We start from the raw sequence: 16,313 nt of genomic DNA, 5'->3' as shown, positions 1-16,313 counted from the left end.
TACATGTGATGTCTAAGTTTGTAGGTGGGCAGTGGGCACAGGAAAGAGGACTGGTCTCTGGTTAGATCTCAAGCAAGTGCTAAAACAGCAAGTGACAAACAGTCTAGACAGGTAGGTAATGTTGTTCTCTCCATTGTATTATTTTGGTAAAATGTCAATATAAATGGGGGAAAGATTAAAATGTATCCATGTGAACTTCCATCTCCTTTATCCTATTCTCCACCAGCAGAGACAGGTTGGAGTTGGTCATGGGCAGATTGTAGCTCACAAACACCCGTTTCTTAGTCCTCTTAGCTGGAAAACAAAGGATAAGGAGGACAGCTGGATTAGTGACTAGGACTGGGTTAGTGATGTTTCAAATCGTGTAAGCTGACACCAACAAAAGACAATCATACTGGTTAGTGGTTTAAGTGTCTAGCTTTCTGTAAATGTTCTGATTCTGAATAACATATAGCAACTATAGTGAAGAAAAATATAAACGCAACATGTAAAGTGTTGGTCCCAAGTTTCATGAGCTGAAATTAAAGATCCACAAATGTTCAATACACATAAAAGCTTCTCAAATGTTGTGTACAAATTTGTTTACATCCCTGTTAGTGAGCATTTTCCCTTTGCCAAGATATCGGGTGGATGGATTTAATCAAGAAGCTGATTAAACAGCATGATCATTACACAGGTGCACCTTCTACTGGGGAGAATAAAAAGCTACTCTAAAATGTGCAGTTTTGTCACGTAACACAATGCCACAGATGGCTCAAGTTGAGGGAGTGTGCAATTGGCATGCTGACTGCATGAATGTCCACCAGAGTCTTGCCAGAGAATTGAAGCTTAATTTCTCTACCATTATTTCTCTACCAACGTTATTTTAGAGAATTTGGCAGTACGTCCAACCAGCGTCACAACCACAGACCACACGTAACCACCCCATCCCAGGACCTCCACACCCAGCTTCTTCACCTTCAAAATCATCTGAGTCTAGCCACCTGAAGAAACTGAGGAGTATTTATTCCGGTATTAAAGCCCTTTTGTGAGGAAAAACTGATGGCTGGGCCTGGCTCCCCAGTGGGTGGGCCTATGCCCTCCCATCCATAGATTAGGGCCTCATTTATTTATTTCAATTGACTGACTTCCTTATATAAACTGTAACTCAGTAAAATTGTTGCATGTTGAGTTTATTTTTTTGTTCAGTATAAATCAATGTATAATTGATTGTTAGACAATTTTGACTGTAAGCACAATGTTGTGGCATCTTGGATGAGTTTGTGTGTGTGTAAATATGTGGCCTGTCTTATGCTGCGTTTAAAACAACTGGGAACTGATTCCAACTTCAGTGAGTTCAAGACAACTGCGAATTCAGAGAAAAACGAGGTCCGACCATAGCTTCGGGAAGTAGAGGTGCTGCAGCACCACCTGGAAAATCTGAAGAAGGAAAAACAGTTAATACAAAAATATATATTTTGTAGTCCTGTATTTGCGGACCCGTATAGCTCCATCTTTCTAGGGCTCCGATTTTCTGACCTGATGATTTTTTTCTCCCAAATTCCCAGTTGTCTTGACAGCACCATCACGATAGCATGAAGCTGGACAATTCCTTCACAGTCTGTGGAGGATACAGCCAATCTTCTGAGAGATAGGATATTGACAGGAAGATGAAGAAAGGGGTGCTTACTCCATTTCTGCGCCAGTGAATTCTGGGTGGTTTCAGATGGGTCCTCCAGGACTAAGGTAGACAGCGGCATCGAATCCTGAATACACACACACACCTGATATAATACCTTTAACGCAGCTAGCTAGAAACATTACACAGTGAAGCTAGCTAGCTTCCAATCTCTGTTAGCTAGTCTGCTTTGTAACAGTGTATTTGTTGTACAGTAAGCTACTCACAAATGTACTTTCCATTGAAACAACCAAGTTGGACAAGACGGGGTTCGAGCCGAACCAAAGGAGAAAAAAAAACATTGAGTTTCATGACGTGAAAGTGAACCGTTTGCTCCAGAATCTTCTCTGAGATATCGTGCACTGTAATGGCATCTCCTACTGCTTCTGATATGTTCATTTTGAATAGCTGTTTGTAGGAAGACAAGTAGCTACGACTAAACGAGACGATTCATTTTAATTTGTTCAACCTACTCATGTGCGCCCGTAAATCAAGTCACTTCCTGGTTTCTGGAACGCCTAAGCACATGCACGTGATTCTGAACATCATGAGAAACATGATTGGCTAGCTGTGTATTGTTCCCGCCTTTGCTTGAATGTCATTCGGTCCTCAAAGTGTCAACATCTTTTCGAAGCCGGAAATCTTTGCAAGCTCGGAACTTCGGCATGAAAAATGCTAAGGTGGTTAGAAGTTGACGAGTATCTTTAGGTTTAATTTAAGTTGTTAAAGCGTTAATATTTCCTCAAAATGTCCAAAATACAGCTGTTGAATCTGTTTATCACCGAACGGTTAACAACGGCAGCTGTTGAGCTATTTGGAGAAAATAAAACCGAGTACCATGACCGATTAAAATCAGCGGCAGTTGATATATTCAGGATAGTGGAAAAGACGATAATAGAGTACTTGGAAGAGATATCCAGCTCAAAGCAGGAGAATGGTCGTCTGCGGAGGATTCTTCTGGATTTGGGAGCAGGTTTGTGACTAGTAAACAGCATACGATTAAAACAATACAGATGACCGCTAATGCACATATTAATCCACTGTTGCATTCGTCGCAGTAGTAGAAGGGCGGTAGACTGACAGTCTTAAAGCGATGATGTCACTCTTTGCCACTCCAGAATGCCTGAGTCAGAACCAGTTTTTTTGTTGTTGTTGCTAACATTCCAATCCTTGTATTCGGTGTCATTGCCAAACATTTTTTGCATGACAAGGAGTGGAATGTTAGCTCATACAAACTGTATTTCCCCAGGTTAAGAAGCGGGGCATAGGCCTAAATAATTGTGAAGGTAGCCAACTTGAATTGATGTGAATTGTGTTTGAGTTATTTATCGAATGTGTAGAACCTTATTTCCCATCCTTCTCCCCAGACCCCCAGCAGCTAACTCGGGAGATTCCACCTAAGCAGCAGCAACAACAACCACACTGTGAGCAGGAGTGGAGCCCCAGTCGGGTGCAGGAGGAGACAGAGCACACATTGATTACAGAGCAACAGGAGGAACTCAAGGCCAGTCAGGATACCACAGAGGTCACACAGTTTATATTTCCTCCTCCATATGTGGAACGTGACTGTGATCAGGACAGTGAAAGGGACCCTCTACCCACCAACACCACTGTCGGAATCAAAACAGAACCTGATGATGGAGAGGACTACGGAGTATCAGAACCAATCATTGACTCTCAGCCCCTCTCTGAACTTGGTCTACATCCAGATTCTAAAGTCTGCACTGAGGCCAAGATAACCAGTGAGCTGAAAGCACCGTTGAGGGCTCACACAGAGAAGCGGTTACACATGTGTACTGTGTGCAGGAAAAGCTTCACCAGGGCAGGCCAGTTAAAAATACATCAGAGAATTATTCACATTGGTGAGAAACCATACAGCTGTACTGAATGTGGCAAATCATTCAACCACAAGGAAATCCTGGACAGGCATATAAACACTCACACAGGAGTGACACCATACAAATGCCCTGTGTGCAGTCAATGCTTCATTAGCAGAAGCCATTTAGGAAATCACCGGAAAATTCATCAGAAAGATGAAAAGCCATATAAGTGCAAAGAATGCTCCAGGTCCTTCAAAGGCAAGGGAGCTCTGGTCAGGCATATGAAGACTCACAATGGAGAGAAACCTTATCAATGTTTTGAGTGTGACAAAGGCTTCACACGTCAGGGACACCTGACAGAGCATATGAGATCCCATACAGGAGGGGAGAGCCTATTTAAATGTCCTGTGTGTGAGAAATCCTGTATATCAGCCGTGGTTCTAAAACGCCATCAGCTAATTCACACCGGAGTGAAACCATGCAGCTGCCAGGAGTGCGGAAAAAGCTACAGTCTGAAGGCAACACTAAAAGAGCATATGAGGAGCCACACAGGGCAACGACTTCAGTGTCCTATGTGTGAAAAATGTTTCACATTTAAAGCAGGTCTAAGACAACACCTAAAAACTCACAATAGAGAGACACCATACATGTGCAGCGATTGCAGTCAAAGTTTCAGCCGTAAATCGGACTTGATCGGGCATATGCGCACTCATACAGGAGAGAGATTATTCCGGTGCCTTCTATGTGAGAAATGCTTTATATCAGACTGTGATTTAAAACGCCACCAGCGGATCCACACTGGTGAGAAACCATACAGCTGCAAGGAATGCGACAAAAGCTTCACTCTTAAGGGAGGTCTGAAAACGCACATGAAGATACACACAACACGGAAACCCTACTGCTGCAATGAATGTGGCAAATGCTTCCTCCACAATACTAGACTGACAGACCACATGAGGAGCCACACAGGGGAGCAGCCGTACAAGTGTGATGTCTGCGGGAAATGCTTTGTCTATTCAAGCGATTTGAAAAAGCATGAGAGAATTCACACAGGTGAGGAACCATACAGGTGTGTTGAATGTAACAAATGCTTCAACTACGAGGGTAATTTGCTAAGCCATATGAGGGTACACACAGGGGAGACAGGAGAGGAAGGAGAGGAGCCTCCAGCGTATCTCTGCAGCGATTGCGGCAAAAGCTTCCATCAGATGCGAAACCTTAAGCAGCATATGAAGAGTCACAAACAGAAGGCAATGCTGCAGTGCACTATGTGTGAAAAAGCTTTTCCAAAAGAAAGCCAACTCAAACTCCACGAGAGAATTCACACTGGAGAGAAACCGTACCTGTGTAACACTTGTGGGAAAAGCTTTAGCAGGAAGGAACACCTGAATGGTCACATGAGGACTCATTCAGGGGAGAAACCATACATGTGTCCTTCGTGTGGTAAATGCTTTTTATCAACAAGCGATCTTAAACGCCATCAGAGAATTCACACTGGCGAGAAACCGTTTCGCTGTAACTATTGCGATAAATGCTTCAATCAGATGAGTTCCCTGAAATCACACATGAATAACATTCACAAGAGGGAGAGCATGTAGTTCTCGGTCAGGTGTAAAATGTGTCCATCAAAAGATGGATAGGCTCATTGTAACTGTCACTGTTGTGCCTGTCAGAGAACACACTGTACATATAAAGACTTTACCAGCGGTGAAAGTAGAATTCATTTCTTCCCACTACGGGACCAACATGTGCTTGTGCCTATAGACCCAATAAATGTATTGGCCTAATCATATAATTCCTATTAATTCAAAAGGATGTCTGTGGACCTAGAAGATATTTCATAACTTTTAAAATGTATTAACTAGTATTGTGGTATAAACACAACCAGTCATTATGTTTTTATCTGATTATCAGAATCACTTCAAAGGGCTCCAAGCTCATCCACTCAACATATTTCCAGCCTCCAAACCAGGACCTCACATGAACTGAGTACTGGTACTTCAAATGTTCTACTGCTTGAGCTCCTGTTCCTCTTATAGAATATTAGCTCAAAAGTACCGGAACCTCTTTCAGTCCAAGTCGAGCTCTTGTTCCAAACAGTGGTGACTCTTTCCAGTCATCTGTTACACAACACACCAAAAAGTCTAATGACATTTGGTGATTGTCATTAGGCCAGAATTGAAGCGTCCACTGCTGTCTGCACGCGTCTGTGTCAGCCACTCATCTCTACCTTGGCAAAATTTCAGTGTTCTCATCTGACCACATCGCATATTGGAGCATAGGCTATACCACCAGTTTAAGTCCATTTGCTAATTTTCTTGACATTTTGTTTTAATCATTGTGATAAGTTCATGTTTAACTGGTACGGCGTACCCACACTATTTATTTTGCTGGGACGCCGTACCACACCACCTTACTTTCACCCCTGCTGTTTACTAAATATGTCTGATTAAAATTGTAATTGAATGACTATCATTTTCCAACTTTTCTTTTGCTTTGTTTTACATGGCATAACAGTTTGCAAATGCAACATTTACATAACATGCCATATATGACACACAACAGTACAAAACAGAGGACTGTACACAACAATACAAATGATGCAAAAAGTTAAACTTATTACACAAGGAATTAATACATAACATTTGCAATAGTCATGTGGATGGGTATTTATTTTGGCTCATATACCAGTAATTCAGTGATAAGTCAGTTAATTAATGGACCAGACTCTGATTGATTATTACTGTTGCTTTCTATAGTGCTCCTTCAATGTTGTCCACTCTTGAACACAGACCCAGGCCTGAAAGCTTCTCATTTCCTGTGGGTGCAGGACTTGTGTAACCGAATTGGCACCCTAATCCCTACATACTGCAAAATGTTAGGCTACGTCCCAAATGGTACCCTATTCCTATGTCCATCACTGGTTCAGGAAGTCTTCAACCAGCTTGTTGAACTTGGCAGCAAACCTCAGATGCAGGTTGTGTTTCCCTTCCGGCATCAGATGCAACCTGGACACCAAAGAAGATGTTACAGTGGAGGTTGTACGTATCATTAGTGGTTGTAGTTAAACATTAACATAATACATGCTGACTACATAATTTCTTTCATACAATGCCTCTATAAGAGAGAAAAACATACAGAAGGGAGGATAGGAAAACAAAAGAGAAGGAATGTAATGGGGGAATCAGCTCACCTTGAACCCTTGATGTGTTTGAGGAGATACTGAGGGTGGAAGCTGGGCACCATGGGATCCTTCTCTCCGTGGATGATGAGAGAGGGACAGCTGATCTGAGGCAACAGCTCCATACAGATGCTTCCTGAACAATACAGGACAGACAGAAAACAAGTCTAAGGATCTATACAGATACTCCCTAACACAGGAACTGACAAGTGGAACTGGAAAATTGGAATCTTTGCTGCAAAGATGTTGCTGCCCTTACCTTCTGGTCTCTGGGCGAACTGTCCAATCCCGTCCACCCATCCTTCCCAGGTCTTAATGAAGAGCTCTGACCCATACACTTCCTCCATGGGCCTCCTCATCCTCTCACTCCACTGAGACACATCACGGATCGCTGAAGACACATGGACACACACAAGCTGTATTACACAAACCCTGACACATGCAGAGCTGCCTCATCCAGTCTCTCCAAAGCATGCTCGCACACACCAATAAGAGGACCTCACCATTGTAGATCTTTACATCTTGTGGTGAGACATATGCGTTGGAGCCCCACACCACCATCTTATTGACCAGGGAGGGGTTCCTGGCTGCTGCAATCAGAGCAGTAATGCCTCCGTCACTCCAGCCCAGCAGAGAGAACCTTGGAAATCTCAACGCCTACCATGGGAAAGATACAGCTAAGCAATGAAGGAAAAGACACACACACACACGTTCACAGATAAGCAATAAGGGAAAAGACACACACACACACGTTCACAGATAAGCAATGAGGGAAAAGACACACACACACACGTTCACACATAAGCAATGAAGGAAAAGACACATGTTCACAGATAAGCAATAAGGGAAAAGACACACACACACACACACACACACGTTCACAGATAAGCAATAAGGGAAAAGACAAACACACACATTCACAGATAAGCAATAAGGGAAAAGACAAACACACACGTTCACAGATAAGCAATAAGGGAAAAGACAAACGCACACGTTCACAGATAAGCAATGAAAGAAAAGACACACGTTCACAGATAAGCAATAAGGGAAAAGACACACACGTTCACACATAAGCAATGAAGGAAAAGACACACACACGTTCACAGATAAGCAATGAAGGAAAAGACACACGTTCACAGATAAGCAATGAAGGAAAAGACACACACACGTTCACAGATAAGCAATGAGGGAAAAGGCATACACACGTTCACAGATAAGCAATGAGGGAAAAGACACACGTTCACAGATAAGCAATGAGGGAAAAGGCATACACACGTTCACAGATAAGCAGTGAGGGAAAAAGCATACAGTCGTGGCCAAAAGAGAATGACACAAATATTAATTTCCACAAAGTTTGCTGCTTCAGCGTCTAGATATTTTTGTCAGATGTTACTATGGAATACTGAAGTATAATTACAAGCATTTCATAAGTGTCAAAGGCTTTTATTGACAATTACATGAAGTTGATGCAAAGAGTCAATATTTGCAATGTTGACCCTTCTTTTTCACGACCTCTGCAAACCGCCCTGGCATGCTGTCGATTAACTTCTGGGCCACATCCTGACTGATGGCAGCCCATTCTTGCATAATCAATGCTTGGAGTTTGTCAGAATTTGTGGGGTTTTGTTTGTCTACCCGCCTCTTGAGGATTGACCACAAGTTCTCAATGGGATTAAGGTCTGGGGAGTTTCCTGGCCATGGACCTAAAATATCGATGTTTTGTTCCCCGAGCCACTTGGTTATCACTTTTGCCTTATGGCAAGGTGCTCCATCATGCCGGAAAAGGCATTGTTTGTCACCAAACTGTTCCTGGATGGTTGGGAGAAGTTGCTGTCGGAATATGTGTTGGTACCATTATTTATTCATGGCTGTGTTCTTAGGCAAAATTGTGAGTGAGCCCACTCCCTTGGCTGAGAAGCAAACCCACACATGAATGGTCTCAGGATGCTTTACTGTTGGCATGACACAGGACTGATGGTAGCGCTCACCTTGTCTTCTCCGGACAAGCTTTTTTTCCGGATGCCCCAAACAATCGGAAAGGAGATTCATCAGAGAAAATGACTTTACCCCAGTCCTCAGCAGTCCAATCCCTGTACCTTTTGCAGAATATCCGTCTGTCCCTGATGTTTTTCCTGGAGAGAAGTGGCTTCTTTGCTGCCCTTCTTGACACCAGGCCATCCTCCAAAAGTCTTCGCCTCACTGTGCATGCAGATGCACTCACACCTGCCTGCTGCCATTCCCGAGCAAGCTCTGTACTGGTTTTGCTCCGATCCCGCAGCTGAATCAACTTTAGGAGACGGTCCTGACGCTTGCTGGACTTTCTTGGGTGCCCTGAAGCCTTCTTCACAACAATTGAACCGCTCTCGAAGTTCTTGATGATCCGATAAATGGTTGATTTAGGTGCAATCTTACTGGCAGCAATATCCTTGCCTGTGAAGCACTTTTTGTGCTAAGCAATGATGACGGCACGTGTTTCCTTTCAGGTAATCATGGTTGACAGAGGAAGATCAATGATTCCAAGCACCACCCTCCTTTTGAAGCTTCCAGTCTGTTATTTGAACTCAATCAGTGTGACAGTGATCTCCAGCCTTGTCCTCGTCAACAATCACAGCTGTGTTAACGAGAGAATCACTGACATGAAGTCAGCTGGTCCTTTTGTGGCAGGGCTGAAATACAGTGGAAATGTTTTTTTGGCATTCAGTTAATTTGCATGGCAAAGAGGGACTTTGCAATTAATTGCAATTCATCTGATCACTCTTCATAACATTCTGGAGTATATGCAAACTGCCATCATACAAACTGAGGCAGCAGACCTTGTGAAAATTAATATTGGTGTCATTCTCAAAACTTTTGGCCACAACTGTACACACGTTCACAGAAAAGCAATGAGGGAAAGACATACACACGTTCACAGATAAATAAGGAAATATACTTGGCTGACTGTCCTCACATACAAAGAGCAAGAGAGGCAACTGTGTAGTTCATGTTCTCCAGAGTAGTCCTGTTTCTCTGTGTTGTGGAGAAAGTCATCTTGTGTGCTGACTTGCAATATGCAATATTGAGAAACACACTCTACAGCAACATTTTAAAGCATCTTCCCAATGTGATTCCTGATTGGTTTAACTCTGACCTGCATCAGGTCCACAGCGTCCTTGGCATCCCTCTCAAAGAAGTCCAGTGGGAAGTCTCTCTCCGGGGGGCGGGAGTTTCCGTACCCGCGAGGGTCCCAACCAATCACAGTGAAGCGGTCCTTACTCAAAGACTTCAGCTGCGGCCCAAAGTCAGTCTGAGCACTTCCTGTTACAGGAAGACACACTGCTGGTAACCAACATTATAGAGGGTCTATGCCTGTTCTGATGAGGACCCAAAACAACTTAGTATGTGTTTTTATGAAGTTTTCTATCACGTAGGCCAGGTATTCCCAAACTGGGGTATGTGCAATGCCGTCGGGGGTACGCCAAATAAAAATGTGATTCACATTAAAAAATATTTTAAAAATTATATATATAAAAATAAAAAAAATGGGGGTGAGCTCTTTGGTCTTGGCCATAGTGGAGTTTGGAGTGTGACTGTTTGAGGTTGTGGACAGGTGTATTTTATACTGATAACAAGTTCAAACAGGTGCCATTAATACAGGTAACGAGTGGAGGACAGAGGAGCCTCTTAAAGAAGAAGTTACAGGTGTGTGAGAGCCAGAAATCTTTCTTGTTTGTAGGTGACCAAATACTTATTTTCCTCCATAATTTGCAAATAAATAAATAAAAAATCCTACAATGTCATTTTCTGGATTTCTTTTTCTCATTTTGTCTGTCATAGTTGAAGTGTACCTATGATGAAAATTACAGGTCTCTCTCATCTTTTTAAGTGGGAGAACTTGCACAATTGGTGGCTGACTAAATACTTTTTTGCCCCACTGTAGTGTTGTGTGTTCATTCCAAACAACTCAACTTTAGTTTAATCTGTCCACAGTTTTGTCACCAAAGCCCCATATACTACCCACCACTGCAACCTGTATGCTCTCGTTGGCTGGTACTCGCTTCATATTCGTCGCCAAACCCGCTGGCTCCAGGCCATCTAAGTCTTTGCTAGGTAAAGCCCTGCCTTATCTCAGCTCACTGGTCACCATTGCAGCATCCACCCGTAGCACGCGCTCCAGCAGGTATATTTTACTGGTCACCCACAAAACCAACTCCTCCTTTGGCCGCCTTTCCTTCCAGTTCTCTGCTGCCAATGACTGGAACAAATTGCAAAAATCACTGAAGCTGGAGACATATCTCCCTCACAAACTTTAAGCATCAGCTGTCAGAGCTGCTTACCGATCACTGCATTTGTATATAGCCCATCTGTAAATTGCCCACCCAACTACCTAATCCCCATATTGTTATTCTTTTTTTTGCTCCTTTGCACTCCAGTATCTCTACTTGCACATTCATCTTCTGCACATCTATCACTCCAGTGTTTAATAGCTAAATTGTAATTATTTCGCCACGATGTCCTATTTATTGCCTTACCTCCCTAATGTTACTACATTTGCACACACTGTATATAGACTTTTTCTATTGTGTTATTGACTGTATGTTTGTTTATCCCATGTGTATGTGTAACTCTGTTGTTTGTGTCACACTGCTTTGCTCTATCTTGGCCAGGTCGCAGTTGTAAATTAGAACTTGTTCTCAACTGGCTAAATAAAGGTGAAATTAAAAAAATAAATGTTTTAATTATCCAGGTGCTTTTTTATGAACTTAAGACATGCAGCTATGTTTTTTTGGACAGCAGTGGCTTCTTCCGCGGTGTCCTCCCATGAACACCTTTCTTGTTTAGTGTTTTACGTATCGTAGACTCGTCAACAGAGATGTTAGAATGTTCCAGAGATTTCTGTACATCTTAAGCTGACACTCTAGGATTATTTGTAACCTCATTGAGCATTCTGCACTGTGCTCTTGCAGGACGTCCACTCCAAGAGAGAGTAGCAACAACGTTGAACTTACTCCATTTATAGACAATTTGTCTTACTGTGGACTGATGAACATCAAGGCTTTTAGAGATACTTTTCGAACCCTTTCCAGCTTTATGCAAGTCAACAATTCTTAATCTTAGGTCTTCTGAGATCTCTTTTGTTCGAGGCATGGTTCACATCAGACAATGCTTCTTGTGAATAGCAAACTCACATTTTCTGAGGTTTTTTTTAATAGGGAGCTCTAACCAACATCTCCAATCTTGTCTCATTAATTGGACTCCAGGTTAGCTGACTCCTGACTCCAATTAGATTTTGGAAAAGTCCTTAGCCTAGGGGTTCACATACTTTTACCAACCTATGCTATCAATGTTTAAATTATGTATTCAATATAGACAAGAAAAATACAATAATTTTTGTCTTATTAGTTTAAGCACACTGTATTTGTCTATTGTTGTGACTAAGATGAGGATCAGATCAAATGTTTTGCCTAATTCATGCAGAAATCCAGGTAATTCCAAAGGGTTCACATACTTTTTCTTGCCACTGTAATTTTCACTTGTCTGACCGCTTGCATGATGACGAGCATCTCAAACGACTGGCCTATCTGGGTGAAGTTTTTCCTCGCCTGAATGATCTGAATCTAGGATTAAAGGGACTCTTCGCAACTATATTCAATGTGCGGGACAAAATTGAGGCTATGATTAAGAAGTTGGAGCTCTTCTCTGTCTGCATTAACAAGGAAAACACACAGGTCTTTCCATCATTGTATGATTTTTTTTGTGTGCAAATGAACTCAAGCTTACAGACAATGTCAAATGTGATATAGCGAAGCACCTGAGTGAGATGGGTGCACAATTAAGCAGGTACTTTCCCGAAACGGACAAAACAAACAACTGGATTCGTTATCCATTTCATGCCCTGCCTCCAGTCCACCTACCGATATCTGAACAAGAGAGCCTCATCGGATTTGCAACAAGCGGTTCTGTGAAAATTTAATTTAATCAGAAACCACTGCCAGATTTCTGGATAGGGCTGCGCTCAGAGTTTCTTGCCTTGGCAAATTGGCTGTTAAGACACTGATGCCCTTTGCAACCACGTACCTATGTGAGAGTGGATTCTCGGCCCTCACTAGCATGAAAACTAAATACAGGCACAGACTGTGGAAAATTATTTAAGACAGACTCTCTACATGCAGTTATGTGCATCCTTTCAAGCACACCCTTCTCATTAACCTGTGATGAATTATTCACAATTTTTGATGAACAAATAAGGTTTTATATGTAAGATGTCTAAATAAAGAGAAAAATTAATGATTATTATTATGTTATTATTTGTGCCCTGGTCCAATAAGAGCTCTTTGCCACTTCCCATGAGCAAGGTTGTGACAAAAACTCACACTCATTCTTATGTTTAATACATTTATCGTATAGTATGTGTGTGGCAGGCTTACAATGATGGCAAAAAACAACATTTGAGATTGCACTGACCCTGGTGCTAGAGGGGGTACGTTGAAGCTGGAGGTTGAATGTTTGAAGGGGTACGGGACTATAAAAAGTTTGGGAACCACTGCCGCTTGAAGTCCTCAGTCTCCTCTCAATATCAAAGTCACAATTACTAATGTTGATGCTCTGATGGGCAGAGGCCTTAATCAGTAGTGTGACGTATGATTTAGGCTACTCCATATTTGAAAGAGATCATCATCTACAACTTTAGACAGTCACTCGACAAGGCTTGAGGAAGTGACAAAGGTCGGTAGTGTTGTGTACCAGACACTGAAAGCCTGGGGACCATGTTATGAGTGTTGTTACCTACCCAGAGCTCCAGGCAGTAGTAAAACAGCATGTTCTCCTTTTCCAGTCTGCTGGTAGAACAGATCCACCCCATTCACACGCTCTCTGCCTGATACCACTGACGTACTGAGGGGAAAACAAACACAATTAGACAGATTATCTACTTGATGAATAAATACTGACAATTCATGCGTATTTTAACTGATAATCTGTGACATACAGTATCATGATCGGCTATGAAAAGCCAACTGACATTTTCTCCTGAGGTGCTGACCTGTTGCACCCTCTACAACCATGAACGTTTAAACATCTTAGCCATCATGTACTATTAAAATCTCCACCCGGCACAGCCAGAAGAGGCTTTGCCACCCCTCAGAGCCTGGTTACTCGCTAGGTTTCTTCCTAGGGAGTATTTTCTAGCCACCGTGCTTCTACATCTGCTTTGCTTGCGGTTTGGCGTTTTAGCGTAAACAGGGCTTCATAAATACATTTGATTTAAATTTGATAGGTCACAAACCAAATGCATATTAAATTTCATACGCTGCAACTGGAGCCTGAGATTGGTAAATAGCGCCATCGTCTGTAAATATATTAAACTGCACTGAAAGCCAGACAACATGCATGACTGCTGTATTGGAGGCAAAGACTATTCTAAGTATTTTCATTGCTAAACACGAACCATTGTTGTAATATTTGCAAATAATTCGCTAGCTAGCTACCGTAGAATGCACATCGTATTTACGGACACTTAAACTGCATGTATTACCAGTAGAGCTGGACTCCTTGCATAGCCTTTTTGGTAACAGCGTTGCGAAGTCCTCTTTCCCAGAATAACATCGCCATTTCGTTGACAAAACGTTTCTAAATGGGTTTCACAATTTCTCAATTTCTCATTTGACTGTGTCACAGCTGAACTATATTGACAGGTAAACGTGTAAAGCAAAGTTTGTTTTGGTGAATGAATAGCTTGAAGAACCTGCCGACAATTTCGACACAAGTGTGCGTTTTGGCGAAAGTACGGAGGCAAATCTTTCACTAGCTCATATTAGCCAAAGAGTCATGGCTAGATGGGATACAGCTCTTGTTAAATGAATGTCAAAAATTGAAATTTTAACAGTTTTTCCTTACCTTAGCCAAATTATCCTAACCTGTTACGTTAATTATCATAACATGCTGCTTAAGTTCTAGCCTGCTACGAAAAGTAAAATCTGATGTTTTTTGACCAAACCTCGATCTCTTCTAGCCATCACCTTAGCAAAAATGGTCTATTATAGTGACAAGATAGTCAAGTGACCGCTCTAATGGAAATTACATGTCCTTATTTCTCTAAGTATACTATTTAATTATACAGTGGTACAGTTAAATGTTATAATATCACTACATTCCCCATCTAGGCCAGTGGTTCACAAACTTTTTATAGTCCCGTACCCCTTCAAACATTGGAGAGTCTCAATCTTAAATCCTTTTCCACACACAGTCTGTGCCCGCCTGTATTTAGTTTTCATGCTAGTGAGGGCCGACAATCCACTCTCACATAGGTACGTGGTTGCAAAGGGCATCAGTGTCTTAACAGCCAATTTGCCAAGGCAAGAAACTCTGAGCGCAGCCCAATCCAGAAATCTGGCAGTGGCTTCTGATTAAATTACATTTTCACAGAACCGCTTGTTGCAAATTCGATGAGGCTCTCTTGTTCAGATATTGGTAGGTGGACTGGAGGCAGGGCATGAAAGGGATAACAAATCCAGTTGTTTGTGTCATCCGTTTCGGGAAAGTACCTGCGTAATTGTGCACCCATCTCACTCAGGTGCTTCACTATATCACATTTGACATTGTCCGTAAGCTTGAGTTCATTTGTACACAAAAAATCATACAGTGATGGAAAGACCTGTGTGTTTTCCTTGTTAATGCAGACAGAGAAGAGCTCCAACTTCTTAATCATAGCCTCAATTTTGTCCCGCACATTGAATATAGTTGCGGAGAGTACCTGTAATCCTAGATTCAGATCATTCAGGCGTGAAAAAACATCACCCAGATAGGCCAGTCGTCTGAGAAACTCGTCATCATGCAAGCGGTCAGACAAGTGAAAATTATGGTCAGTAAAGAAAACCTTAAGCCACTCTCTCAATAAAAAAAAAAAACGTGTCAATACTTTGCCCCTTGATAACCAGCGTACATATGTTGTAAAAGCAGTACATGTTTGCTGTCCATATCATTACATAATGCAGAAAATACACAAGAGTTCAGGAGCCTTGCTTTAACAAAGTTTTTTTCACTGTAGTGTCCATAACATATTTCAAGCTGTCAGGCATTCCCTTGGCAGCAAGAGCCTCTTGGTGGATTTTATTTGTTTTATTTTTTATTTTACCAGGCAAGTCAGTTAAGAACAACTTATTTTCAATGACGGCCTAGGAACAGTGGGTTAACTGCCTGTTCAGGGGCAGAACGACAGGTCAGCTCGGGGGTTTTGAACTTGCAACCTTCTGGTTACTAGTCCAACGCTCTAACCACTAGGCTACCCTGCCGCCCCCCCCGGCAGTGCACCCAAGTGGTGTCGTGAGCAACAGCTTGCATGTGCGTTACCACTCCACTATGTCTCCCTGTCATGGTACCATCAGTACAGATTCCAACACATCCTAACCAAGTCATTGATGTCATTTGATGTCACAAAGTCATTTGATGTCACAAAGCTGTCCAGTACTTTAGTAATATCCTTTCATGTTGTCCTGGTTTCCAGTGGTTTGCAGAAGAGGATGTCTTCCTTAATTGGCCCCATATAAACATAATAGACATATACCAGGAGCTGTGCCAAGCCCGCCACGTCTGTCGACTCATCCAACTGTAATGCATATAATTCACTGGCTTGTATGAGAAGCAGTAATTGCTTCAAAACATCTCCTGCCATGTCACT

The 16,313-nt window shown here is 42.2% G+C and overlaps 2 protein-coding genes across 2 annotated transcripts; one reads left to right on the top strand and one right to left on the bottom strand.

Annotated features, from left to right (window-relative positions):
* Window positions 1-1,870: 1,870 nt before the first annotated feature.
* Window positions 1,871-5,099, top strand: LOC110524664 (oocyte zinc finger protein XlCOF6). Its single transcript, XM_021604511.2, has 2 exons — window positions 1,871-2,630; window positions 3,025-5,099. Exons 1-2 carry the CDS (start codon window positions 2,405-2,407, stop codon window positions 5,073-5,075), a joined length of 2,277 nt encoding a protein of 758 aa, XP_021460186.1. The 5' UTR covers window positions 1,871-2,404; the 3' UTR covers window positions 5,076-5,099.
* Window positions 5,100-5,282: 183 nt separating this feature from the next.
* bphl (biphenyl hydrolase like) lies at window positions 5,283-14,456 on the bottom strand. Its single transcript, XM_036978547.1, has 7 exons — window positions 14,172-14,456; window positions 13,428-13,531; window positions 9,789-9,955; window positions 7,162-7,315; window positions 6,918-7,049; window positions 6,671-6,794; window positions 5,283-6,485 (listed from the first exon to the last, which is right to left on the bottom strand). The coding sequence occupies exons 1-7, from the start codon at window positions 14,246-14,248 to the stop codon at window positions 6,395-6,397; spliced, it is 849 nt and encodes a 282-aa protein (XP_036834442.1). The 5' UTR covers window positions 14,249-14,456; the 3' UTR covers window positions 5,283-6,394.
* Window positions 14,457-16,313: the final 1,857 nt, after the last annotated feature.

This window comes from Oncorhynchus mykiss, chromosome 5 (assembly GCF_013265735.2).
Source record: "Oncorhynchus mykiss isolate Arlee chromosome 5, USDA_OmykA_1.1, whole genome shotgun sequence".
Lineage (NCBI taxonomy): Eukaryota > Metazoa > Chordata > Actinopteri > Salmoniformes > Salmonidae > Oncorhynchus > Oncorhynchus mykiss.
Note: the sequence above shows the minus strand (reverse complement) of the source record. Positions and strands in the feature narration are given on the sequence as shown.